The sequence below is a fragment of the Ostreococcus lucimarinus genome, chromosome 14 (genome assembly GCF_000092065.1).
Source record: "Ostreococcus lucimarinus CCE9901 chromosome 14, complete sequence".
In the NCBI taxonomy this organism is placed as follows: Eukaryota; Viridiplantae; Chlorophyta; class Mamiellophyceae; order Mamiellales; family Bathycoccaceae; genus Ostreococcus; species Ostreococcus sp. 'lucimarinus'.
The window spans coordinates 94,935-118,617 of NC_009368.1; the positions used below are offsets into that span (position 1 = coordinate 94,935).

The 23,683-nt window shown below is 62.9% G+C and overlaps 14 protein-coding genes across 14 annotated transcripts; 6 read left to right on the forward strand and 8 right to left on the reverse strand.

Moving 5' to 3' along the window:
• Positions 1-29: 29 nt before the first annotated feature.
• Positions 30-515, forward strand: OSTLU_17994 (predicted protein; the record flags this gene model as incomplete). Its single annotated transcript, XM_001421167.1, has 1 exon — positions 30-515. The coding sequence occupies one exon, from the start codon at positions 30-32 to the stop codon at positions 513-515; it is 486 nt and encodes a 161-aa protein (XP_001421204.1).
• Positions 516-517: 2 nt separating this feature from the next.
• Positions 518-1,880, reverse strand: OSTLU_25469 (predicted protein; the record flags this gene model as incomplete). Its single annotated transcript, XM_001421348.1, has 1 exon — positions 518-1,880. One exon carries the CDS (start codon positions 1,878-1,880, stop codon positions 735-737), a length of 1,146 nt encoding a protein of 381 aa, XP_001421385.1. The 3' UTR covers positions 518-734.
• A 657-nt stretch (positions 1,881-2,537) lies between these two features.
• OSTLU_5025 (predicted protein) lies at positions 2,538-3,350 on the forward strand (the record flags this gene model as incomplete). Its single annotated transcript, XM_001421168.1, has 1 exon — positions 2,538-3,350. A coding segment is annotated over one exon (813 nt), but the record flags the coding sequence as incomplete, so codon positions are not given.
• Positions 3,351-3,793: 443 nt separating this feature from the next.
• On the reverse strand, positions 3,794-4,168 carry OSTLU_27340 (predicted protein; the record flags this gene model as incomplete). Its single annotated transcript, XM_001421349.1, has 1 exon — positions 3,794-4,168. One exon carries the CDS (start codon positions 4,166-4,168, stop codon positions 3,794-3,796), a length of 375 nt encoding a protein of 124 aa, XP_001421386.1.
• Positions 4,169-5,641: 1,473 nt separating this feature from the next.
• Positions 5,642-7,309, reverse strand: OSTLU_27341 (predicted protein; the record flags this gene model as incomplete). The annotated part of the gene is made up of 1 exon (XM_001421350.1): positions 5,642-7,309. One exon carries the CDS (start codon positions 7,307-7,309, stop codon positions 5,642-5,644), a length of 1,668 nt encoding a protein of 555 aa, XP_001421387.1.
• A 168-nt stretch (positions 7,310-7,477) lies between these two features.
• On the forward strand, positions 7,478-8,854 carry OSTLU_17998 (predicted protein; the record flags this gene model as incomplete). Its single annotated transcript, XM_001421169.1, has 1 exon — positions 7,478-8,854. The coding sequence occupies one exon, from the start codon at positions 7,478-7,480 to the stop codon at positions 8,852-8,854; it is 1,377 nt and encodes a 458-aa protein (XP_001421206.1).
• A 126-nt stretch (positions 8,855-8,980) lies between these two features.
• On the forward strand, positions 8,981-9,423 carry OSTLU_27343 (predicted protein; the record flags this gene model as incomplete). The annotated part of the gene is made up of 2 exons (XM_001421170.1): positions 8,981-9,056; positions 9,122-9,423. 2 exons carry the CDS (start codon positions 8,981-8,983, stop codon positions 9,421-9,423), a joined length of 378 nt encoding a protein of 125 aa, XP_001421207.1.
• Positions 9,424-9,810: 387 nt separating this feature from the next.
• OSTLU_27344 (predicted protein) lies at positions 9,811-10,344 on the forward strand (the record flags this gene model as incomplete). The annotated part of the gene is made up of 1 exon (XM_001421171.1): positions 9,811-10,344. The coding sequence occupies one exon, from the start codon at positions 9,811-9,813 to the stop codon at positions 10,342-10,344; it is 534 nt and encodes a 177-aa protein (XP_001421208.1).
• A 38-nt stretch (positions 10,345-10,382) lies between these two features.
• On the reverse strand, positions 10,383-12,101 carry OSTLU_89070 (predicted protein; the record flags this gene model as incomplete). The annotated part of the gene is made up of 1 exon (XM_001421351.1): positions 10,383-12,101. A coding segment is annotated over one exon (1,719 nt), but the record flags the coding sequence as incomplete, so codon positions are not given.
• A 102-nt stretch (positions 12,102-12,203) lies between these two features.
• On the reverse strand, positions 12,204-13,211 carry OSTLU_27346 (predicted protein; the record flags this gene model as incomplete). The annotated part of the gene is made up of 1 exon (XM_001421352.1): positions 12,204-13,211. The coding sequence occupies one exon, from the start codon at positions 13,209-13,211 to the stop codon at positions 12,204-12,206; it is 1,008 nt and encodes a 335-aa protein (XP_001421389.1).
• A 377-nt stretch (positions 13,212-13,588) lies between these two features.
• Positions 13,589-14,707, reverse strand: OSTLU_93665 (predicted protein; the record flags this gene model as incomplete). The annotated part of the gene is made up of 1 exon (XM_001421353.1): positions 13,589-14,707. The coding sequence occupies one exon, from the start codon at positions 14,705-14,707 to the stop codon at positions 13,589-13,591; it is 1,119 nt and encodes a 372-aa protein (XP_001421390.1).
• A 228-nt stretch (positions 14,708-14,935) lies between these two features.
• Positions 14,936-16,348, reverse strand: OSTLU_2522 (AAA family transporter: ADP/ATP (chloroplast); the record flags this gene model as incomplete). Its single annotated transcript, XM_001421354.1, has 1 exon — positions 14,936-16,348. A coding segment is annotated over one exon (1,413 nt), but the record flags the coding sequence as incomplete, so codon positions are not given.
• Positions 16,349-17,404: 1,056 nt separating this feature from the next.
• OSTLU_18002 (predicted protein) lies at positions 17,405-18,751 on the forward strand (the record flags this gene model as incomplete). The annotated part of the gene is made up of 1 exon (XM_001421172.1): positions 17,405-18,751. One exon carries the CDS (start codon positions 17,405-17,407, stop codon positions 18,749-18,751), a length of 1,347 nt encoding a protein of 448 aa, XP_001421209.1.
• A 68-nt stretch (positions 18,752-18,819) lies between these two features.
• On the reverse strand, positions 18,820-23,307 carry OSTLU_27350 (predicted protein; the record flags this gene model as incomplete). Its single annotated transcript, XM_001421355.1, has 1 exon — positions 18,820-23,307. One exon carries the CDS (start codon positions 23,305-23,307, stop codon positions 18,820-18,822), a length of 4,488 nt encoding a protein of 1,495 aa, XP_001421392.1.
• Positions 23,308-23,683: the final 376 nt, after the last annotated feature.

Sequence of the window (23,683 nt, forward strand, 5' to 3'; positions counted from 1 at the left end):
TGACGTCGACGGCGAGCGTCGTGGAGTGGATGGTTCGATCGACGGATGATATGCTGGACGATTTGGAGGCGCGAGAACCGCCGGGCGCCGTCGCGGCGTGGGCGCTGAGTAAACGCGCGGAATCCGTGGTGGGGAATCCGGCGGTGAAGAAGACGGTGGACGTCGTCGGTAAGGTTGGCGTGGCGGCCGTGCGCGCGGCGGCGCCCGTGGTGGCGGATGGCGCGGGGAAGGTGGTGAAGGAAGGGTCGAAATTAGCCGTCAAGGCGGCGGTGAGCGCGGCGACGGCCAAGGTTGGATACGACAAGCGCGAACGCGAGAAAGAACGATCGACCCCGTTCGGGGGGCTGCTGGGAGGGAATAAGAAGACGCCGCCGCTGGAATCCGAGAGGGAGAAGAAGAAAAACCCATTCGCGTTCCCGTCGCTCGCGAAGAAACCAGAACCCGAACCGCCGAGAGGCTTGTTTGGGCGCAAGAAGGATGACAAGCCGAAGAGAGGATTCTTCGGCGGGAAGTAGAGTTAGCGCATGCAATTGGAAGGCTCAATTACAAAAGATGTTCGCCGCGCAATAGATTTTGAAAATTTGCGCTCGCGGTGGCGCGTTGTATATGTAGTAAAAGTGTCGAGACGGCGGACGTCGTCGAATAAGTTATTATTTTGGTTGTCGATCCGTCGCGACGGAGTCGCGCAGATCCTCGTGACGGATCGGTTTCGATCCACGTAGTAAAGTGACGAATTAGAAGCAGCAAATCCCCAAGCCACACAAGCCGCTGGACTTTTGCTCGACCACCGGCACGGTTTGCGCGGGCTTGTCGCTCGCAGCCGTCGTCTCCTCGGTCTTTTCGTTCCCTCCGAGCACGGATGGGATGATGGACAACGCGCGGCCGATCAACTTGCCAGGCATGGCGAACAGACCACCCATCTTTTCCTTGGCAGCCTTTTCTTCGGCTTCCCTGCGCGCGGCTTCGGCGGCGGCGGCGGCGGCTTGCTTCTCGGCGAGTTCGCGCTCTTCCTTCGCCTTCTTCGCCGCAGCTTCAGCCTCGGCAGCCTCTTTTTCGGCTTGCTTTTTAGCGGCGCGCGTTTTTGCATCCTCAGCCTCCTTCTTCGCCTTTTCGGCGGCTTCGGCGGCTTCGGCTTCGGCTTCCTCGGCCGCTTTCTTCGCCGCCTCGCGCTCGGCGGCTTCCTTTCTCGCGGCCTCGGCTTCAGCCTTGGCCTTTTCAGCGTCAGCCTTAGCCTTTGCTTCGGCGGCGATGCGTTCCTCTTCGGCCTTGTTCTTCGCCGCCTCCTCGGCTTCCTTGATCGCCTGCTTTGCCGCCTCCTCGGCTCGCTTCTTCTCTTCCTCGAGCGCCTTTTCGGCCGCCTTCCTCTCCTCCTCGGCGGCCTTTTCAGCCGCCTTCTTCTCCTCGGCAGCCTTCGTCGCGGCCGCCTCCTCAGCCGCAGCCTTCGCCTCAGCCGCGGCCGCGGCCGCCTTCTCAGCCGCCTCGCGCTCGTCGTTCTCAGCCTTTCTGTACGCCTCCCTCGCCTCCTCCAACTTTGCCTCCTCCGCCGCCTTCTCCGCCGCCAACTCCGCGAGCTTCGCCTCCGCCGCCGGATCCGCGTTCTTTTTACTCGCGCTCTTCGCCAGCTTCGCCTCCGTCTTCGCGTTCGTCTTGATCGACTTTTGCGACGTCAAGATCGCCTTCACCGCCTCCTTCTTCGTCGTCTCGGAGTCCGCCTTCGTCGCCTTCGCCTCCGCCTCCGCCCGCGCCCGCACCTCCGCCTTCGCCGCGGCCTCGGCCTCGGCCTCCGCCACGATGTCCTCCTGCGCGCGACGCATGAAGCTCAGCATCCCACCGAACTTCTTCTCCGACGGCTGTCTCGCCAATTCTCCCGACTCGCTCATCGTCGACGGATGGATTGGATTGAATGCGAAATTAATGAATGCTCGCGGTCACGTCGTCGATGCCGACGCCTTCCGCGCGTTCGGACGCCGCGCGTTTTACGCCGCGCGGTGTTTCGATGCGCGACGATCGACTCCGGCGCGCCGTCGCGTTCGGCCTCGATTCGGGCGCGTCGCGTCGGCGTGTGCGCCGCGCCGATTCGACGATTCGACAATTCGCGGATTCGACGCGAACGCATCGTCGGATCGCGATCGGATCGTTTTTAGCGCGCGCTCGACGCGTCGACGTCTCGTACGCGACGTCGCGATTCGCCCATGTGGTGCGCGCGCGATCGGCGATCGGACGATCGGCGGGTGGTCGATCCCGTCGACTCGCGATCGGTCGATCGGGGGGGGGTCTCTTTGCGCGACACGGACCGACGGACGCGCGCGACGCGACCGCCCGATCGACCGACGGCGCGCGCGCGCTCCAGCGCGACGCGACCGCGCGGGACGATGGCGCGCGCGCGACGGCGCGACTCGGCGCGCGTCGTCGTCGCGGCGTGCGTCGCGGCGTGCGTCGTCGTCGGTCGATCGGGCCGCGCGGATGGGTTCGCGGGACGGCGACCGGCGCGGGACGGCGACGGCGCGCGCGACGGCGACGACGACGGCGCGCGCGAGAACTGGGCGCTGATCGTGGACGCGTCGAGGTATTGGTTCAATTATCGACACGGCGCGAACGCGCTGTCGATGTACAGGAGCGTGAAACGGATGGGGATTCCGGATTCGCGCGTGGTGCTCATGCTCGCGGACGACCACGCGTGCGACGCGAGGAATCCCGCGCACGGACGCGTGTACGGCGACGAGGACAGGGGCGTGGAGCTGTACGGAGACGACGTGGAGGTGGATTACAGAGGGACGGAGGTGACGCCGGAGCGCGTGATTCGAGTGCTGACGAATCGACACGAACGCGGGACGCCGCGGTCGAAAAAGTTGCTCCCGGGGGCGCGGAGCAACGTGTTGATATACATCACGGGACACGGCGGCGATGGGTTCATTAAGTTTCAGGATCAGACGGAGTTGCGGGCGGAGGAGATCGCGGACGCGCTGGCGCAGATGCACGCGCGGGATCGGTACAACGAGGTGTTGTTTTTGGCGGATACGTGTCAGGCGGCGACGCTCGCCAAGGCGATTCGATCGCCGAGGGTGCTGGCGCTGAGCTCGAGCGGGTTGGGGGAGAACTCGTACTCGCGGTTTCTCGATCCCGGGCTCGGCGTGCACGTGATCGATAGGTTCACGTATCACGTGTTGGAGTTTTTCGAAAAGCTCAAACCGGAGAGCGCGAACACGATGGGCGAGCTCGAGGCGTCGCTCACGCCGGATAAGTTGATGTCGCGCGCGGTGTTGGACGTGAAGACGTTCACGCACAGAAACGCGCGCGCGATGAAACTGAGCGAGTTTTTCGGCGCGGTGTGCAAGGCGCGCGCGTTGACGGGGGCTTTCGATTGGTTCGTCGGGGCGAAATCGACGGCGGACGCGCCGGTAGACGGTTAGAAACGTAGAAGTTGTATTAGTCATAGCGACGCAAGCATGTGTGTACACGACGCGCGCGCGAGACGTGGTGATTGGATCCGTCGCGAACACTCCAACTGTCCATTCTTGGCGGCAGTCTGGCACGCGGTCCGGTCGCGCGATCGAGCAGCCATTTCTGTAGAGTCACGATGTGACGACGTCGACGTGACTGGATCGACGTGACTCGATCACGAAAGCTAACGGACCACACAAACGCGACGATCGTACGAGTTCTGCGCCGAAGACGAGCAAAACAGTGTTTGTACGTGCGATCACAATCATCCAAACCCGCATCGACGCCGAAGACGCGTCGTCATCCGCGACACGCATCCGCGCGAGAGAATCGACGCCGCGCGCCCGATCGCTCACGCCGCCGCCGACTTTTTCGGCGCGGTTTCCTCGAGCCATTGTTTCGCCTCTTCTTTAATCGTGCGCAGCTCAATCATCAATTTCGGGTTGAACAGTAAGAAGTAATCGTTTGTCGCGACGACCGTGTTCAAAAGCAGCTCCGTAGATTCGACGACCATCTCCTCCAGCGTTCCTTTCAGCTCGTCGACGCGGCGAACGGCGCGAGCGACGTCCTCGCGCGCCTCAGCCTCCGCGACCGTCTCCGGCGACGGCGGTTCATCCGGCGGCGAAACGTCGTCACCGAAATCGTCTTCACCCAAGTCAAACTGCTGTTCCGGAGGCGACGCGGCGAGTCCTTCCGCCAGCGCGCGCGCGTCGACGCCGTCGTCCATCCGCGTCTCCGGCGTCGGATCGGGCGTCGGACGCGGCGTCGCCGCCATCGCCGCGCGCGGCGTCAGCGTCGGCGCGCGCGACGACGGCACTTTGAAAACGATCTCGCGCTTCGCCGGCGTCGTCGTCGCGGCCATAGTCGCCGGCGTCGTCGCCGTCGATCTCGCCGCGCCCGCGTCCGCCGCCTTCGTCTCTCGCGCGACGTCCATCTTCCCCCCCGACGCCTCCGACGCCCCGCGCGCGTCGCGCGCCGTCTCCACGCTTTTCCTGCGCGCCGTCTCCGCGCGCGGCGTCGCTCGCGCCGTCGCAGTCGTCGTCTCTCGCGCGTCTCGATCGCGTCGCGCGTCGTCGTCGTCGTCGTCGTCGTCGTCGTCCTTCTCCTCGCCATCGTCGATCGCCCGCGCGTCGCGCGCGTCCGCGCGCGCGCGCGCCGATCCGTCGTCGTCGGCGTCATCGCGCGCGCGCGCCGGCGCGTCCTCGTCGCTGTCGCTGACGTCGAACTCCGTCAGCGACGGCGCGTCGTACCTGTCGCGAATCGAACCGTCGCGCGATAAAACTCAGTCTCCGCGCGTCGCTCCGTCTCCGCGCGCGCGCCGCGCGCGCGCGCGCGTCACGCACGTCATCGCGCGTCGTCGCTTGCGCGCGTCGTCGTCGTCGCGCGCCGCGTCGCGTTTCGGCGGTCGAAACGACGCCATTCGGCGGTCGAAACGGCGCGCGACAGAATGACGCGCGACGGCGACGGCGACCGCGCGTGGTGCGTCGCCGGCGCGCGCGCGAGCGACGCGCATCGCGTGACGTACGCCGCGTACGAGGTCTCGACGAGCGCGATCGCGGTGTACGTCGCGCGCAGACGAGCGATTGGTGAATTCGAATCGAGGCACCGCGATGACGACGAAAACGACGACGCGACGACGCGCGACGCGCGCGCGTTCGTCGTCGACGTCGAAAAAACGCGGCGACGCGTTCGCGCGGAGCGAGGGTACGAGCTGGCGAGGACCGCGGCGGAGATGATGGCGAGGACGAAGCGGGCGTTCGAGCGGGACGAGGTGGCGGTGGCGGGGACGACGGCGACGCCGCGGCGAAAAGCGACGACGACGACGACGACGGGAGCTTGGGCGGACGAGGGCGCGAGGGAAGGAGACACGGTTGAGATCGAGTGGGTGGAGCGCGAGGACGGGGAGGCGCGGGAGGTGACGTACGTGGAGGCGTTGGAATGGATCAACGAGGCGTTCGCGCGAGCGAGCGAACGAACGAAACGCGAACGGGAGGCGAAGAGACGGAGAGATGAGGGAAAGGGCGAGGATGAGAAAGGCTCGAGGAGCGCGAGTGCGACGCCGAAAGCGTCGCCGGCGAAGGGGACGAGCGTGGGGAAGTGGATGAGCGAGGCGACGCGGACGCGGCCAAAGTTGAAAGCCGTGGCGGAGCGAGAGAGATTGAATGAAGAAAACGAATGATTGATTGAATTACGCGGCTAATCATTTACCGTCGTTGAGCGTCCAGTCGTACGCGCGCGTCGTTAACGTGACGTCTTTGCCTTCGTCGAGCGCGCGCAGTAAACCTTCGCGATGTTTGCCTTGGCGCATGTACTTTGAGACGTATCGCAGACGCTCGGCGTCGGAATCGCCGAAGTCGAATTTGTACCACTCGCCGACGATTTTACTCACCGCCGCCGACGTCGCGTCGCCGTTTTCGGAGAGCTCTACGTCGATTTCCGACTCGAAGAAGGAAAACGCCGCGTCTTCGAGCTCGCGGTCGATATTCTCAGCCGTGTAGACGCGAATGGGAGGGCACGAACGCGCGCCGCACACCAACGCAAAGTGAATTCGAGGATCCATCGGCAGCACGACGTGGTTCCTTCGCGGATCCTTCTCGCGAAAAGGACCTCGCGACAGCGATGGTTTTCCCGCGAGCGCACCGATCGTGGCCGCGCCCGGTCGGTTCCCGCGCAAGATTCCGTTCTCGATGTCGTCGCACGTGTACACGGCGCCGGCGACGTCGTACGAAACCTTGGAGAAGAAATCCAAACGCTCGAGCGTGTTCTTGGGCGTGCCAAACACACACGTTCCGTGAATCACGAGGGCATTGTACAGATTGATGAAAAACGCCATGCGTTCTTCGCGCGACAACGCGTTCAAGTTGACGCGCTGAAGCTCTTCGCACGCTTCGACGAAATCTTTAAAGCCGTCGCTCTGACGAACGCCATCGTAATCCACCGCGCGCCCGTCGTCGCTGAGAAATTCGTCATAGAGCTTCAGTATGCGTCCGCGAACATCCTCCGCGACGATTTTAGCGTCTCGCGCTTGTCCAACGTACAAATTCGCCGCGTTCAACGGCGCACACCCCAAAGACGGCGCCTCGGATCGAAAGCGAAACAGCGGCGCGTCCGCGGCGTCGACGACGCGAAACGCGTGCGTCGCGTCGACGTCACCGATCAATCGCTCGCGCACCATGGCCGCCCCCAACCGCGCAGCCTCTTCTTCCGTCGACGCTTTACCGTTTTTCATCATCCAATCCACCGCATCTTTCGCCGTGAACACGCCCTTATGCGTCTTCACCAGCCCGAAGACGCCATCCGACAACCCGCCGAATCGTCGCTCCGTCCTTCGCGTCACCCCCCCCGTCGTCGCCGCCATCGCCCGCGCCACCGCCGCCGCGTCCCCCGCCTCATTCGATCCCTTATTCACCAATTTCGTCAACCACGACGACGACGACGACGTCGCCACCGCCGGCGCTTTCGGCGTCTCCAGCGTCCCGTTCGCGAACGCCTCGCTCGCCTCGCGAAGCGCCCGCGGCGCGCCGTCCATCCCTCTCTCCCTCGCCTCCCGCGCCTTGGCCACGAGATCGCCGCTTTCGATCCCCGCGCACGTATCGTCGGCGCCGCCGTATATCTCTCCCCCCACGAACACCTGCGGCACCGATCGAAAGCCCGCGAGCGCCGACGACGCCGCGCGCAGCGCCGCCGCGTCGTCGACGCTAATCTCATCGAACGCGATCCCCGCCTCGCCGAGCGCGCTCTTCGCGCGCTTGCAGTGCGGACACGACGACGTGCCGACCACCGTGACCGACGTCGCGCCGTCCGTCGTCGCCGCGCGCGCGCGCGACGCCGCGCGAGTCGACGCGTGATGTCCCGAGCGATGACGCATTCGCGTCGCGCGCGCGTCGACGAGCGCGCCGATCGTCGCGCGGACGCGACGCGGCGTCGCGCGCATGTCTCGCGCGCGCGTCGACCCGCGCGCGCGCGACGCGAGCGCCGACGCGCGACGCGACGCGTCGAAGAGTGTCGGCACGTCGGGACACCGCGACGCGAGACGATGGCCGCGAGCGCCGTCGACGACGCGTGGTTCGCCGTCAAGGCGGTCGAGACGACGCATCCCGTGCGTCGCGTCGTCGCGCTGCGATGCCAGAACGAAAACGGCCCGTGTCCGCTGCTCGCGGTGGTGAACGCGCTGGAATTCAAGTCTGAGCTCGGTCGAGCCGGCGACGAAAACGACGCGAGCGACGCGACGCGCGCCTCGACGCCGGCGTCGCTGCGCGAGACGATGTCGCGAGTGATGGAACACATGCTCGTGCGCGCGGAGGCGATGGCGAAGCGCGAAGACGTGGATGAGGAGACGGTGCGGATGACGCTGGACGACGCGACGGCGACGCTGGAGAGAAGCGCGAAGGGCGTCGACGTGAACGTGCGCTTCGACGCGTGCGAGAGCTTTGAGTACACGAAAGAGATGACGATGTTTGATCTGTGTGGGTTGAGGTTGGTGCACGGCTGGGTGGTGGGCGAGGTCGAACACGGCGCGGAGACGGCGCGGTTGTGCTCGAGCGTCGGTTACAACGGTTTGGTGGAGCGCCTGATTGATTTACGGACGACGGCGAGCGGTGAGGGGACGAGGGAAGGGCGAGAGGAAGGAAACGGTGAAACGCGAACGCTCGAGGCGTCGGTGAGCGGTGCGAGCGCGGGCGAGGCGCGGGAGGGGGAAACGTCGGGCGAACGCGAGGAGCGAGAACTGTTGGAGCGCGCGATGAGGCTTTCGATGGAGGATTCGCGAGACGCCAAGCTCGCGAGAGCGATGCACGAGGCGGATTTGATCGAAACGTTTCTCAACGATACCGCGAGTCAACTCACGCTCACGGGATTGGCGCAGATACGGGAGCGGATTCAAGAGCGCGAGTACGCGGTGCTGTTCCGAAACAATCACTTCTCCGTAATAACCAAGGTGGACGGCGAGCTCTACGCCCTGGTCACCGACAGCGGGTACCAGGATGAACCGGACGTCGTGTGGGAGGTGCTCGGCGGCGCGCGCGATGGAACGTTCGCGAATTCAGAATTCAGACCGTTCGAGCCGCGCGCGGAGGGCGCCGGAGCAGCGTCGCCGACGACGCAAACGGCGTCGGCGCTTCCCGACACTTTTCTCCGCGCCGCGCCGTCGACGACGGAGCCCGCGTCGTCGCCGACGAGCGATGAAAAGTCCGATTACGCCGTCGCCCTCGAACTCCAAGCGCAATTTGAAGAGGAGGAGCGCCTCGCGCTTCGCGCGGCGGAGCGACGCGTCGCCGAACGCCGCGCCGAGGCGCGAGCCGCGCAATCCCAACCGGCACCACCCGCGTCCTCGCGTCCGACGACTCGCGGCGCGCGCAAACCCAAACCTAAAAAATCATCTTCCTCCGTCGCCGACTCGTGCGCCATCATGTGATACCAATCTCAGACGGTCCCGCCGTCGTCCCGCGCCGTCCGTCCCGCTCGCCGTCCCCGCGCCGAGCGGCACACTCTCGCCCGCGGTGCGATCGTCGCGCCTCGCCGATCGGCGCGAGATTTCACCATGTCGTGGACGTGGGATTCCTTCGCCAAGGGCGCCGCCGACGCCGCCGAGACCACGCGTCTGGTCGCCATCAAGGGTGCGTCTCCCTCCGCGCCTTTAAACTTCAAACTCACTTCAACTTCTTCGTCGACCCGTTCCCAGGCGCGAAACAGGCTGAAATCATGTACAAAGAGCGTAACATCACGTCCACGACGCAACAATTCGGCGTCGACTGCTTCGCGGCGATGGAGGCGAACGATCAGGCGCGCGCGGCGTCGCTCTTCGCCGCGGCCAAGCGCGAGGTCGACGCGTACCGCGCCGACATCGCGCAGCTCAATCGCGAGATCGACGGCGTGAACGTCGAGATAGAAAATGTAGGTCGGGAGGACGCCGCGAGCGCGGCGCCGCCGGTCGTGCGGGCGACGCCGCCGAACGCGCGCGGCGCTTCGCTGCAAGACTTGTAAAGGTAACAACATTCTTCGAAATCGCGGCACACCGCGACGCCGCGCGTCGACGCGCGCGCGACGATGCGGACCGCGCGCGCGACGCGCGTCGCGCCGCCGCCGAGGCGCGCTGGAAGCGCGAGACGCGCCGCGCGCGAGACGCAGACGCGCGCGAAAGGGCGAGCGCCGCCACATCGTTCGGGACACTCGTCGAGGATTTCGATCGCGACGCGCGCGTACGAGCGCGATCGCGACGATGATGCGTACGCGAACGCGCAGAGGGATGTGTTCGATGATCGAGCGTTGGTCAGAGCGCCCGCGCGGCGACGACGAGGGCGCGAGGGGGAGCGGGATGGACGACGAGGCGCGTTCGGCGACTTCAAGACGCCGCGGACGCCGACGGAGGCGATGCGGGCGCTGTTGTCGCCGTTCGGAGCGTTTGTCGTCGCCGCGATCGTGAGTGTGGCGAATCCAACGTTCATGACGAGCGGGCGAGAGGCGATACTGATGAAACTTTACGAAAGGCAGAGCGGCGGCGAAACCTCGGCGTACGTCAAGGACGGCGTTTTGTATCGCATGGACGCGTCGGGGAGCATGACGGCCAACGCGAAGGATGGGATCATGGTGGATAAGAATGGGGGGATATGGGTGATCGTTCCGCAGAAGGATGATGTGACGTTGATCAAGCAGAAGTATTACATGGGACAGATCGAAGACGTGCCGACGCTGCCGAAGAATCCGTCGGCGGCGGAGCAGAAAAAGTACGACGAATTCATGGCCAAGTTGTTCGATTTCGAAAAGCTTCCGAACGTTAAGAAGGTGTACGATGGACCCTATCCCGTGCCCGTTCGTAAAGAGACGGAGAAATTCTTCCGCGAAGGGTTGCCCGCGAGCGTGATGGATGAAATCGAAGGTGTGGGCGCGTTGTTTGAACAACGATGACGACGTGCGCGCTTTTAATACTGTACATCTACTTTGTTTCATCTAATTCTACTGTTCAACACCATTCGTATGTCGTCGCGAAGGCTCAAGATTTTTCGCGCGTGCTCAGCGCTCGCGTCTTCGATTTCAAACCTGATTTGCCGCGTCGCCTTTTCGAGCTCGCCGAGCGCGTGCTCGCGATCGTGCTTGATTTCCTCTTCGATCGCGAGTTTGTGCTCGTCGAGAATACCACCATCGCGCGTGATCGTCGCTGCGCGCGCAGATACTTCGCTCAGCGCGATTTGCGCCGATGACATCGCCTGACGAAGCTCATTCAACTCAAACGATGCTTGCGACTTGTATGTCTCGAATTCGCCGCGAACGGCGAGGATTTCTTCGCGAACTTCCGCAATGGCGGCGTCGTACGTCTCTGCTTGATCCTCGAGCGCCTTTTCCAAAGCCTGCGCGTATAACTCGCCTCGTTTTCGCGCGTCCGCTTCGTTCTCGCGCAACGTTTTCATGTCCTGAAGCATGCGCTCCTCCTCTGCTCGCAGCGCTCTGAGCACGGCGTCTCGTTCGACGCGATCGCTTTCGTTCAAACCTTCTTCGTCCCGCACGACTTTTTCCACATCTTTGGCCATTGTTTCGGACACCTCACGAATTTCCGCGCTAGCGCGGAGGAGGAGCTTGACGTGCGCCGCCGTAGAAGTTTCGTAGTGCCGCGCCATGTCGTCTCTCGAGCATCGAAAAACGCAACCAACCTCGTGAAATTCGCACAGCAACTCCACCGATGGGCACGTCAACTCCAAATGTTGCTTCATGTCCGCCGCAGATACCAGCGCGCCGCATCCCGCGGTGCACGCGCGACGAATCTTCACGCACACCTGCTTGTGACGAAGCGCGCTTCGCTCGCTCACGAGCGTTTGACAATCCGAGCACGCCACCGTTCGCGCGTACTCGCACATCTCCTGTCTATGTCTCGCCAGCGCGTTTCGTTTCATCATCGCCGGACAGCATCGCGTGTGTTCATCCGCATCCGCCTCATCGACGACGCCGCACAAAACTTCCTTCACCGGACAAATCTCTTCGTGCCGCGCCACCGCGTCGGCGTTCGTCATCGTCGCCCGGCACCCGTGCCTACACGCCACCGGTTTATGCTCGCACACGTCCGCGTGATCCCTCGCGTACATCGCGCTCCCCACCCAATCACACCCCGCGTTCGCGCACCCCCTCGCGGCGTACGCGCACTCCTCCCGATGTCCCTCCAGCGCCCTCCTCGCGCACTCCGCCGCGCACGTCCCCGTCAACCGCCTTCCCGCGTCCCGCTCCGCGAGTCCGCAAATCACAATCTTAAAATCGCACTCCTCCGCGTGTCGCGCCAGATCTGCGAACCGCACGATCGCCCCGCAGCATCGATCGCCGAATCCTCGATGATCGAGCGTCGCGCTCCCGTCCGCGCTCGCGTCGTCCCGTCGCCACGCGTACGGGCAGTGCGCGCGCAGGTTGGAGATTTCAAGCATCAGCGCCTCGTCCGCGACGTAATCCTCCTCCGTCGCCGCGCGTCTGCACACCGCGCACGTACCGCTCTGTGCGATCGATTCGCGCGCGCACAGCGCGCACAGCGCGTGTCCGCACGGCGCGCGACGCGGTTTTCGCAGCACGTCTTTGCACGCGGGACACATCGTCGAATCGGGCGGTCGCGACGCGAACACCACGCGCTCGCGCGACGCGGAGACGTAGACGACGCCGTAGCCCTCGACGGCGACCGCGCGGAGCACCATCGCGGCGCGGCGCGGCGATCGCGTCGCGAGCGCGTTTCTGGCGGTTGGTCGGCGGCGGCGGCGCGTTTCGAGGCGGCGGCGCGCGGTCGGTCGATTCAATCATGAACTATTGGACACGTTTCGGGCGACTTCTAAGTGCGCGTCGCGGTAACCTTCTCTGTGCGCTACCCATAACGGCAGGAACTCGCGCATGGAGATCTCGCCGCCGTTTCGATGGAACGCGAGCGCGACTTCGACGCCGAATCGCTCGTCGACGACCGGGACGACGACTTCGTTCAGCGCCTCGGCGTAACGATCGGAGCCTGGACATTCGCAAGCGCACGCGTACTTCAAACAGTCCAAATGTCCTTTCCAGGCGGCAGACGCGCACATCGTTTCGTTCCAATCACACCCGTTCTCGTGCGCGTACTTCAGACAGTCCAAATGTCCTTCCCAGGCGGCAGACGCGCACGTCCTCTCGTCCCAATCACACCCGCGCTCGTGCGCGTACTTCAAACACTCCAAATGTCCACCATCGGCGGCATTGTCGCACGTCCATGCGTCCCAATCACACCCTTGCTCGTGCGCGTACTTCAGACAGTCCAAATGTCCTTTCCAGGCGGCAGACGCGCACGTCCTCTCGTTCCAAGGATACCCGTGCTCGTGCGCGTACTTCAAACAGTCCAAGTGTCCATTCCAGGCGGCAGCGATGCACGTGTTCTCGTTCCAAGGACACCCGTTCTCGTGCGCGTACTTCAAACAGTCCAGATTTCCATAATAGGCGGCAATCGCGCACGTCCACTCGTCCCACGGCGCCACGTGCTCGCGCGCGAACTTCAAACATCCTGAACCCATAATGCGCGCAGCCCGCATGCACGCCCCCGCATGTACTGTTCGAAAGAAACTCTCCTTGTCATCAAACTCGCCACCGTCGCCAACCCGCCAACTCTCCTTGTCATCAAACTCGCCACCGTCGCCAACCCGGTACCAATCGACGCCGTCGCGTCTCAAATCTTGTAAAAACGACGCCACCGCATCCCTCACGTCGTCCGGGACGCGCACGAGTTCACGGATGAGTGCGTCGTAGACTTCATTCTGCCTCCGCGGCTCTTCCTCGTCGAACTCCATCCCGCGCGTCGCGCCGTGGCGCGCGTCGTCTCGTCTCGTCTCGTCTCGTCTCGTCTCGTCTCGTCTCGGAGGACCCGAACCGCCGCGAGTGACGGGAGGGTCAGCCAAAGTGACGCACTGTCGGAGCGTCGACCTCGCAAAAAACGGACCATCGATAGGTAAAAATGCCGACACGAGCTCACAGTTAAACTAAAACCCTAAAAATATGATGCCGTATGCGATGAACACGCGTCCGCCACAGTGGGCTTCGACGACGTGAAGTGGAGGAATGAGCGCCGCACTCGGGCGCCCCGCGCGCGGCGCCGCTGTGGCGAAAGTTACGGTTTTTTCGTCGTCAACAACCGTCGACTCGACGACGCCGAGCGCGCGAGGCGCGATCACCAGCGACGGGAATCTCGAGACTTGCCGACGCGGTCGGCGTCTCGCGACGCGACGTACGCCTGGTCGCGGCGATCCCAGCCGCCGCGAAAACCGCGCTGGCGGTCGCGGTCGCGATGTTGGTCGCCGCCGCCGGTTTTGTGTTCCTCGTACGGGACGTTCGGGAACGTCATCGATGACTCCGGCGCGTGCGCTGACTTCGTGCTCGTCGACCACGTTTCGAAGACGCGATCGCGAGAGAAGACGAGCTGACGGTCGTCGCCGCGCTGCGTTTGTAAAGCCATGAGCTTGCGCACGTCGACGCCTCGCTTTTCCATCAGCGCCGTCTTCAAGGATTGATCGCGACTGATGATGAACGCGGCGTGCATGTCCTTGAGTTCGTCTGCGAACCAATCCGCGACGTCGTCTTCGCACATGTACATCTTGTACACGTAGCTCGCCAGCGCGAAATCCACGGCGCCGCCGCACGTCTCGGCGACTTTACCGCTTCGCATGTCCCACTGAAAAAAACGCAACCCCAACGCCTCGGCGCTCGCGCGCCAGCTCTCTTCCAGATCTAAAGACACTAAATCTAACGTCACGCTCGGGAAATGCGCCTTGAAAAACTCTCGCACGGCGACCAACTCGAATCCCGGTCCGCCGCCGAGCGACGCCACTCGCCGCGTCTCCCCGTCTCCGCCCTTACCCACGTCCTCGAACACCCCTCGCGCGCGCGCGCGCTCGAGGCACGCCCACGTTTCCGTGAATCTCTGCACCGACTTGAATCGACAGTATTCGCGCTGTAATCCGAGATGCGCGTACTCCGTCTGCGACCACGTGACGTCCCGCTCGCGTATGCTCGGCTTCTTGGCGTAAATATCAACCCCCGAGCGCACGATCGCTTCCCGCGCCGCGTCATCGGGCGCCAAGGTGGCGATCGCGGCGTCGAGCGCCGCGATGACGCGTCGAGCGTCGTCGAAGAGCTGTCCCAGCAGCGCCGCGCCCTGGGCGTTGGTGTGAAATGGCCACTTTCTGTTTCTGTCTTGGTAGTACTTGTACCCGCACGCGGCGGTCGATGTCGACGCGGGGGGGATGAGAACGCCGTCGAAGACGTCGGTGCGTCGCTCGGGGGCGGACATGGCGCCGATCGCGACCTGGCGCGCGCGCGTGTGTGAGGGACGGAGATTTGCGTGGTGACTGAGTGAGTACTAAATACGCTGCTAGAAGTTGATCGTACTCTTCGCTCGCGACGCGCGTGACGTCGGAGAAAAGTGTATTGTACAAGGAAAATGTTCTCCCTACTAGATCTCCAAGGCTGCGGTGCCTTCGCGAATTTCCGAATCGAGCTGAGACGCTCGGCGCGCGGCGAGGGCGTTCACGGCTACGAGCCAGCAGATGGCGATGGCGCTGTGACAGCATACGAGCACGGGGAGGGCGCCGATGATGGAGCCATACGCGAATATTAAGCCTTGCTGCATGAAGGATCCACCGGTTTTACCGATTTGAGCGCCGAGGACGTCCACCGCGGCTTTACCTTTGGTTCGACTGTCTTCGTCGAGAGTGATGTACACCATCTCTTCAGCCGGTTTGAAGAGAGAAAACTTCGCCGCACGCTCGACGATGTAAATCACCGCGCCTCCTAAGACGAGCCAAGGCAAGATGGCGGACGACTGCGCGAGCTGTCCGTGACGAAGGGCGTAGATGGACGTTCCAAAGAACACCCACCCAAGAGCGATGACGGTTTTCGGCGTCACCGAGAGCGTCCCTTTCCATCCAAGATTCTTAAACAAGAACGGCGCGGCGACCATGAAGATGCCGGTAACCATTCCGCTGTACGTTTGTACGTCGCCCATGTACGCGGCGTAAGAGGTGGGATCTGGACGGTATATGCGCAACTGCGTCTTCCAAGCGACTTGGAAGATGATGGAGCTCAAACCTTGCGCGACAGCCATGACGGCCAGACACGCGACTTCGGGGGATTCGAAGACGTACATCAACGAAGACAACAAACCGGCTTTCTTCGTCTTCTTGTTCGCCGCCTTGTCTGCGTCAGATTGGGTTTTAGAGTCTCGCTGCTTTTCCATCATCGCCGAGTTTGGATCTTTTCTCGCTTCGTCGCAAATGTACTTGTGGCACGCCATGATGGAAGCTCCGCAGAACATGACGACGGTCATGAACAACTTTAACTTTGCCGCCCACATGTCTTCCGGTGCCACGCCCGCGGGATGCCACTGCGTGGTGACAAACTTCATGAAGAGCCCCGAGCACGCCTGCGCGACGTTGGCGCCGATGCCGAGCAAAGGATAAATGATACCAGCCTCGCTCACGCGCGTGATTTCGTTCGCCAAACCCCAAAATAGCAGACTTAACACGACATCACCCCAAAGCTCGCCGGCGACGTAGAAGAGCGAATACGTCCAGTTCGTGAAGACGGCGATGCCGCCCGCGAGACCTCTCGGGAGCGTCGTCGCCAGCGTCGCCGCCAACTCGTACGGGTGTAAGACGTCTCGCATCGGATACAAAACCCCCGTGAACAGCGCGAAGAAGCACATGAAGAACGTCACCGCCATGTAAAACAACTTTTCCCGTCCAAACTTCGAGCTCAACCGCGCAAACAGCGACACGAACAGCAGACTCGTGGGCAAAACCGCGTACACCGTCAGGTACGGAATCTGTTCCGCCCCCCCGAACGCCGTCACGACGAGCGTGTCCTTCACGGCGTCCATGATCGAGTTCGCGAACGCCATAAAGTAAAACATCAACGACATCGGCACCAATCGTCCCCAGAGGCCGTCCATGGGCTTGAGAATCTTTCGCGCGTGCTTCGCGAAAAAGTTCTCTTCTCGCGCTTCGCCGCCGTCCCCAGCCGCCGCGCTCGCGGCGACGATCGCCCCTCGCATCACCACCCCCGCTCGTCGTCCATAACACACCTCATTCGCGCGCGCGCACGTCTCCATCGACCATCTCTCACGATCCCGCGCCGTCGCGCGTTCGACGCGCCGTTCCGCGCGTCCCGCGCGTCCCGCCCGCCGCGTCTCCCCGCGCCCCACACGCGCGTCCGCGCGCGCGCGCGCGCGCGCCGCGATCACCGGCGCGCTCACGGCCGTCATCGCGCGCGCGTTTCGCGCGCACGATCGACGCGCGCGCGTCGGCGTCGACCGAACCGTCGCCGTTTATTTAAACCTCGCTTTAAACGTCGCGAAATTTAAAATGTCGTCGCGCGTCGCGCGCGTCGAGCGACGCCGGTTCGGCGGCGACGAGGGAACGCGTTCGTGCGCGTCGTCGCGAGCGCTCGCGACGCGGCGCGGCGTCGTCGCGACGCTGTGCCGCGGCGGCGCGCGCGCGCGGTCCGTTTGTCACGAGTATAATACAGGATGGGTTTTATTAGTGCCGTAATAAATCCTCGTATAGGAGTGTGTTTAGTGTGTAGTGTGTGTGACGCCGCCGACGGGACGCGCCGCGCGTCACATCCGCGCGCCATGCTCGCCGCGCGCGTCACCGCCGCGCGCGCGACGCTTCGCACGCGATCCGTCACGATGCGCGCGCACGTCCTGTGCGCCTCGCGTCGCGTCTCCGCGCGCGCCGACGTCAAAACGAGCGCGAACTCGAAGAGCCACAAGGTTCACCTTCGCGCCGGCGCGACGCCGCGCGCGACGACGACGACGCGCACCGCGCGCGCGGCGACGCGGACGCGCGCGAAAAATAAGTCCACGCAGGCGGAGGCGGAGAAATCGCGCGAGGGCGCGATCACCAAGCGGAGCGAGGATTTTTCAAAGTGGTACCTGGATTGCATCCGCGAGTGCCAACTCGTCGACTACGGACCGGCGCGAGGGACGATGGTGATCCGGCCGTACGGGTACGCGATATGGGAGGGGATTCAAAAGTATATGGATGCGAAGTTTAAGGCGACGGGGGTGCAGAACGCGTACTTTCCGCAGTTGATACCGTATTCGTTCATAACGAAGGAGGCGTCGCACGTGGAGGGTTTCGCGCCGGAGTTGGCGTTGGTGACGCGAGGGGGAGGGAAGGAGTTGGAGGAGCCGCTGGTGGTGCGACCGACGAGTGAGACGATTGTGAATAATATGCTATCGCAGTGGATTCAGAGTTATCGGGATTTGCCGATGCTGTTGAATCAGTGGTGCAACGTGCACCGGTGGGAGATGCGCACGCGGCCGTTCATTCGCACGTTGGAGTTTCTTTGGCAAGAGGGTCACACCGCGCACGCGACGGCGGAGGAAGCGGAGGAGAGAGCTATGCAGATGATTCGTGTTTACGCCGAATTCGCCCAGACGCAGGCGGCGATGCCGGTGATTCCTGGGAGAAAGTCGCGCGTCGAATCCTTCGCCGGGGCCAACGTGACGTACACCATCGAGGCGATGATGGGAGATAAAAAGGCGCTTCAAGCGGGAACATCGCACAATTTGGGCGATAACTTCGCCAAGGCGTTCGACACTACGTTTTTAGACGACAAGGGCGAGACGCAGTACGTGCATCAGAGCTCTTGGGGGGTCTCTACGCGCTTGATTGGCGGTATTCTCATGACGCACGGCGACGATTCCGGGTTAATTTTGCCCCCGCGTTTGGCGCCGATTCAAGTCGTCGTGGTGCCAATTTGGAAGAAGGACGAAGAGAAGGAAGCGGTCATGGCATCTGTCGATAGCATCATTTCTTCTCTCTCCAACGCGGGCGTTCGAACCCATCTTGACGCGGATCAAAGTAAGTCGCCGGGGTGGAAATTCAACCAGTACGAAATGAAGGGCGTGCCGATTCGCATTGAAGTCGGTCCGAAGGATGTCGCGAAGGGTGCGTGCGTCGTCGCTCGTCGCGATGTTCCGGGCAAGGAGGGTAAGGAGTTCGGCGTGAGTATCGAGCCAGCCGCGCTCGAGACCAAGGTCAACGACGTGCTGAATGACATTCAAAACTCGATGTTGCAAAAGGCGACCGAGTTTCGCGACGCCAACATCGTCGACGTTAAAACTATGGACGAATTAAAGGCGACGATTGAGGCGGGGAAGTGGGCGCGATGCGGCTGGGAAGGTACCGACGAAGAAGAAAAAGCCATCAAGGAGGAGACCGGGGCAACGATTCGGTGCTTCCCGTTCGATCAACCCGCGGGCGAGCACACGTGCTTGATGTCGGGTAAGCCGGCGAAGGAGGTGTGTATCTTTGCAAAATCGTACTAAAAGGAGCGCGCGCAGTAGAGCTTGTCATATCTATCAAGTGCATGTTTATCACATCTAGTCGTACTAGTTTACGCCGCTTGGGCGAGCATTTGCGTGTCCGTCTTCAAGCGAGCCTCGTGAGACGAAATCGCCGCGCTCAACGCGTCGCAAAGCTGTTGAAGAGAATCGTCGTTCGCACAACGATCGCGCGCGTCGAAGATCAAATCCATCGGGAACCAGCACGCAGCGTGCGCGGTGCGGTCGATGGCCGAGCGCTTGGCCCAGAACGAGAGTTCTTTGAGCGCCAACTGAGCGGCGTCCTCGGCGCGGTTGAACGCGAGGTAGATGCGCAAGAGCGCCGCGGGATCCGCCCCGCGTCTTGCCATACCACCGCCGCTGAAAAGCGCAGTAGGGTTGACAAAACGTTTGATGAGCCAGCTCGGGAGCGCTAGCTTGGCGTTGACAGCGAGAATCGACCGAGCGGTGGCTTCAGAGAGGGCAAAGTTGCGTTCCGGCGCGTCGAAGCGCTCGACAAAGGCGCGCAACTCGTTCCAGTACGTGTCGACGGACGTGACCGGCGCTTCGACCCCGATTAATCCCGCGATCGCTTGCAAGTCGCTTGCTCGAGCGTTCCAACGCTTCAACGCAGCGTCTTGTTCGGCTTGCAGGACGGACGCATCGCCAACTTGAGCCATGCTCGCGCGCGCCGCCATGGCACCAGCGATTAAAGCGAGCGAAGACGTGAGCTTTTCGCCATCCAACCACGCGGTGCAAAGCGTCTTGGCGGCCGCGAAGCAACCGTACGCAATCAAGCTTTGCACTAAGTCTTGAATGACTTTTCGAGGTTCACTATCGACGTGAAGCATAGCGGTTTCGCAGCCCACGTGCAAGAGTTCTAGGCGAGCGGCGGAGAGCACGTACTCACGGGTGACGGTGGCCAGAGGACTCTTCTTCGTATCCAGTCCACTCGAAACAACATTTACTGAAGAAACATCATCGTTTCCTTCCATGTGTTCATCCTCTACGACCGTTTCAAAGCTCACCGAACAGGGATCCGACACCATGGCCAAGGCGTTGGCGGAGGAGAGCGCCGCCGAGGCATGACGCGCGAGAGCGTCGACCAGCTCGTCGTACGTTACGTCGGGTTTACGAGCGATCTCGATCGTGTGCTCGCTCAAACGATTGGCGTACTCGTGCATGGATACTGCCGCTTTGGCTGGGTCCCCACGACTCAAGTAGAATCCGTACAAGATCTCGCTCGGCGACGGCTGCGAGTCCACTGGCGCTGTGGACGCCCTACCCTCGAGCGCGTTTATGATTGTGTCGTAATGCGTTCGCTCGCTTTCATCCAAGCAAAGCGTGCTCAGCACCGCGCCACCGTTCTTCGCACCCCTTTCACAAACACTGGCGACGAGTCGACGCATCGCCGCCGCCTGGCGATGCTCGCCCGCAGTGCTCGCAGCGGCGCAATACGCCGCGCGCCAATCCCCGGCGTCCGTGGCGTATTGCAACGCATTGGCCCACAATCGTGCACTTTGGTTTTCATCATCTCGAACCTCATGCAGCGCTGCGTATGCGGCCGCCTGAGCGCCTGGAGCGCATCCGAGACGCTCGAAGAACAGCATGACAATTTCGTAGTACTCCAAGCGCGAGACGACGTCGTTTGGAAACGCGGCGTCGTCGGTACCCATCAGAATGCTTTGAATCACTCGCAACAGCTGCACGAGGAGGGAGTCGACTGGACCAGCGACTTCTGGAACAAACGCAGCCGCTCTACTGAATAATGCGATCGCGCTGTCGATCGAGGCGTTGCGCTCGGCGTTTGCGTCGTCGGTTTGATTGAGACCGACCAAATCCGCGCACGTCCACAGCGCTTGCAGAAACAGCGGTGCCGGCGCGTCGAACGGCGCCTTGGCGACCGATTCGCTTCCGGGGACTTGCTGCCGAGCAAACGCAAGTAGCGTGCCGAGGGCGTCGACTTCGCCAGAGGCGTAGAGTGTGGTACCGATCTCTATCACTCGTCGCGTGTGAGACGAAGGTTCGTCGTCGCTGGCGTCGAGCGCTGAGGCGAGTAAGGTACCGGCGCTTCGCAAGCGATCGCCCACGGAAGAAGAGCATTCGAGAATATCAGGATGTTCTAAATTCGCGAGGGTGACCGCCAAGCGAGGCGGATCTTCGCGGTTGATGCTCAAGCTCGATCTGCGCTCCGTCAGGAGCCAAGAGGAGAGAATCGCCGAGCGATACGCGCTCATCGCAGCGGGCAAAGCATTGGTGATGGAGTCGGCGGCGTCAGCGGCGAAGCCAATCTTTGGACCGAGTCGAATGCATCCCAAAAGAAGCACTAATCCGCGCGACACCTCCACGCGTGCCCGAGTTTGTTGCTTGGTGGCGTTCAAAACCAACGCGACAAACTGCGATTCGTCCATCTCACTCGCCTCGTCGTCGACGGCGCCGAGGCTTCGTCCCTCCGATGGCAGAGTCCATTCATCAACGCGCTCACGAAGCGCTTGCGCTGGCTCTGCAAGCGTGCTCAGCGCATCTTGTAACAGACGGATGACGATTCTTTGCTTGGCGCGCCTCGAAGCCTTTCGGGATTTCGCTTGCGTCTCGGTTTCGTCGCTCTGCACCGCTGGAAAGACGTCACCGATCAACACTCCAGCGAAAGACTCAAGCCAATCTTTTGTGGTGTGGCTCGACGCTTCGATGTTTTCGTCGTAATTGTCGAACGCCGTCGCCTTGCTTGAGGTTGACGTGTCCACGCACAATCCACCGGCGATTAAATCCATCGCCGAGCACGCCGAGCTACCGAGAACGCTGTTCAAACGCGCAAACAGAGCGGTGAGCGCCGACACCACTTGTCGTTTACCACCACTAAAGTTCAACATCGGCGAATCCTCGTTCGTGATTTGTGCGCGAAGCAGAGACTCTTCAACGTCGTCGCCTGCCCGAATGGCGCCCAGCGCGTCGCCCGCGCGCAGTAGCACGAGGGACGACGACCACGACGCGTCCGTGTCCAAAAGGAAGGCCATCGGCGCGTGCGCGCGCGACCACTCACGAGCATACGTAGGCGCTACGCGACACCACGTCTCCACGACGCGCTGGATGCTGGCGTTCGCCCCAGCCGCGGCGACGAGCGCGTCGCTCGCGGTTTTCGCTTCGTCCAAACCGAGCTCATCGCAGGTATTTTGCAACGCCAGCTCCGAGCTCAAACCTCGTAGAGCGATTTCACTGGCTAAGCTGTTCGCCACAGAGGCCGCAGTGTACCCATTTAGCTTACCAAACCTTCGGAGGAGTTCAACCGCCGCGCCGTTGCCTCGACCGGCGTGCCCCCACTCGGCGAGCACGTTGGCTTCGACGTCGCCGCATCGAAGATCTCGCGCGCGATGGAGCGCGTCCAGCGGCCAGGACAGTAGAGTCGAAGTCGAAGTGGACGATGCGTCGTCGTCGTCGAAATTCTCGAGCGCAGCGACGACGCTATCGGGCGTCAGCGCGAGCGCACGAGCGACGCCCTTGGATCCCTCGATGGACGACCCGAAAGCCAACGCGCCGTGCTTGACCGTGTAGAACGCCAAGGTGGCGGCATCCGCAGCTGTTTCGATCGTTGTCGTTGCTGCGGCGGCTTCGTCGTCTGCCTCCACTGGCGCTAATCTAGAGGACACTACGACGTTCAACGTGAGACCTTTCTCCGACGGCGCGCACGCGAACGACGTCGCCACGCGATCCGGCGCGGGCGTCTTCGTCCCGGGTGCGGGAGGCAAGTGCGATCCGCACACGCGCGAGACCTTCGCGGTTGCCGGTTTTAGCGAACCATCGGTTGTTCTGGCTTGCGAGGCGTGAATGGCGTTTGTGACGTCCCAAACCTGCACGAAGCCGTCCGACGAGAGCGTGGCCACCAAGTCCTTCGCCCCGACGCGCACGCACCGAGGGGTCACGTCCACCACCGCCTGCCCGCTCGAACCCTTGATTGTGTTCCAAACTCGACTCAGCGTCGACGTCTGAAGCTCACACACCGTGGTTAACCTATCGGTTCGAACGATCGCGCATCCGCTCGCGTCGCACAAAATAGCCGCCGCAGCGCCGCACGCCCCGATTCTCTGTACCCCACTCATCGAGCTCGGCGCCCGACCGACGATCGCTTCGTAGGATCCATCGTCATCGAAATCACCATCCAACCGCACGCGCACGCGCACGACGAACGCCCCATCGGCGGTCGCCAACACGACGTCGACCCGTTCGCCGTCCGACGCGCACGCGCACGACGGCGCCAACGCGCTCGGCGTCACCACGCGCACCGCCCACCCGCGCGTGCTCTTAATCACGCACACGTCTCCACCGAACTCCCCGCCGACGTTCCACGCGATGACGTCTCCGGTCTTCGAGTCGACGACGCCGCCGCCGCGCGCCCCTCGGGCGCCGTCGCTCGGCGTCTCGCCGCCCTCGCCCCGATGTCGCTTCGACGCCCTCCAATCGTCCGCGGACGCCCGCACGCCCGCGTCGACGTCGACGACGAACGTCCGCGCTCGCGTCGTCGACGTCGCGCGCGCCGTCGCGCGCGGGGTTTCGCACGCGACGGACATTGATGCGTTCGAATCGTTGAGCGATTTCGAGTCGTTTCGCGGCGGTTTCGTCGGCGCGACGGGGTCTTCGGCGCGAGCGACGCGCGCGAGACGGTCGTCCGCGCGCGTTCTTTCGTCGGCGCGGCGCGCGAGCGACGGAAGCGCGGTAGCGCGCGCGAAAGTGCAGCGATAGGCGATGGGTGTGGCATCTTTTGTCGGCGTCGGCGCGGCGACGCGCGCGAGGACGGCGGTGAATGAATGGTTTGATATTTTATTGCAACGCGTAAACGTACGTCTAGTTGCCCTTGGCGGCTTCTTTTTCCTTCTTCTTGAGCTCGCGCGCCGCCTTCGCGGCGGCGCCGGCGTCTTCTCCCAAATACTGTTGCGCGTACACGTT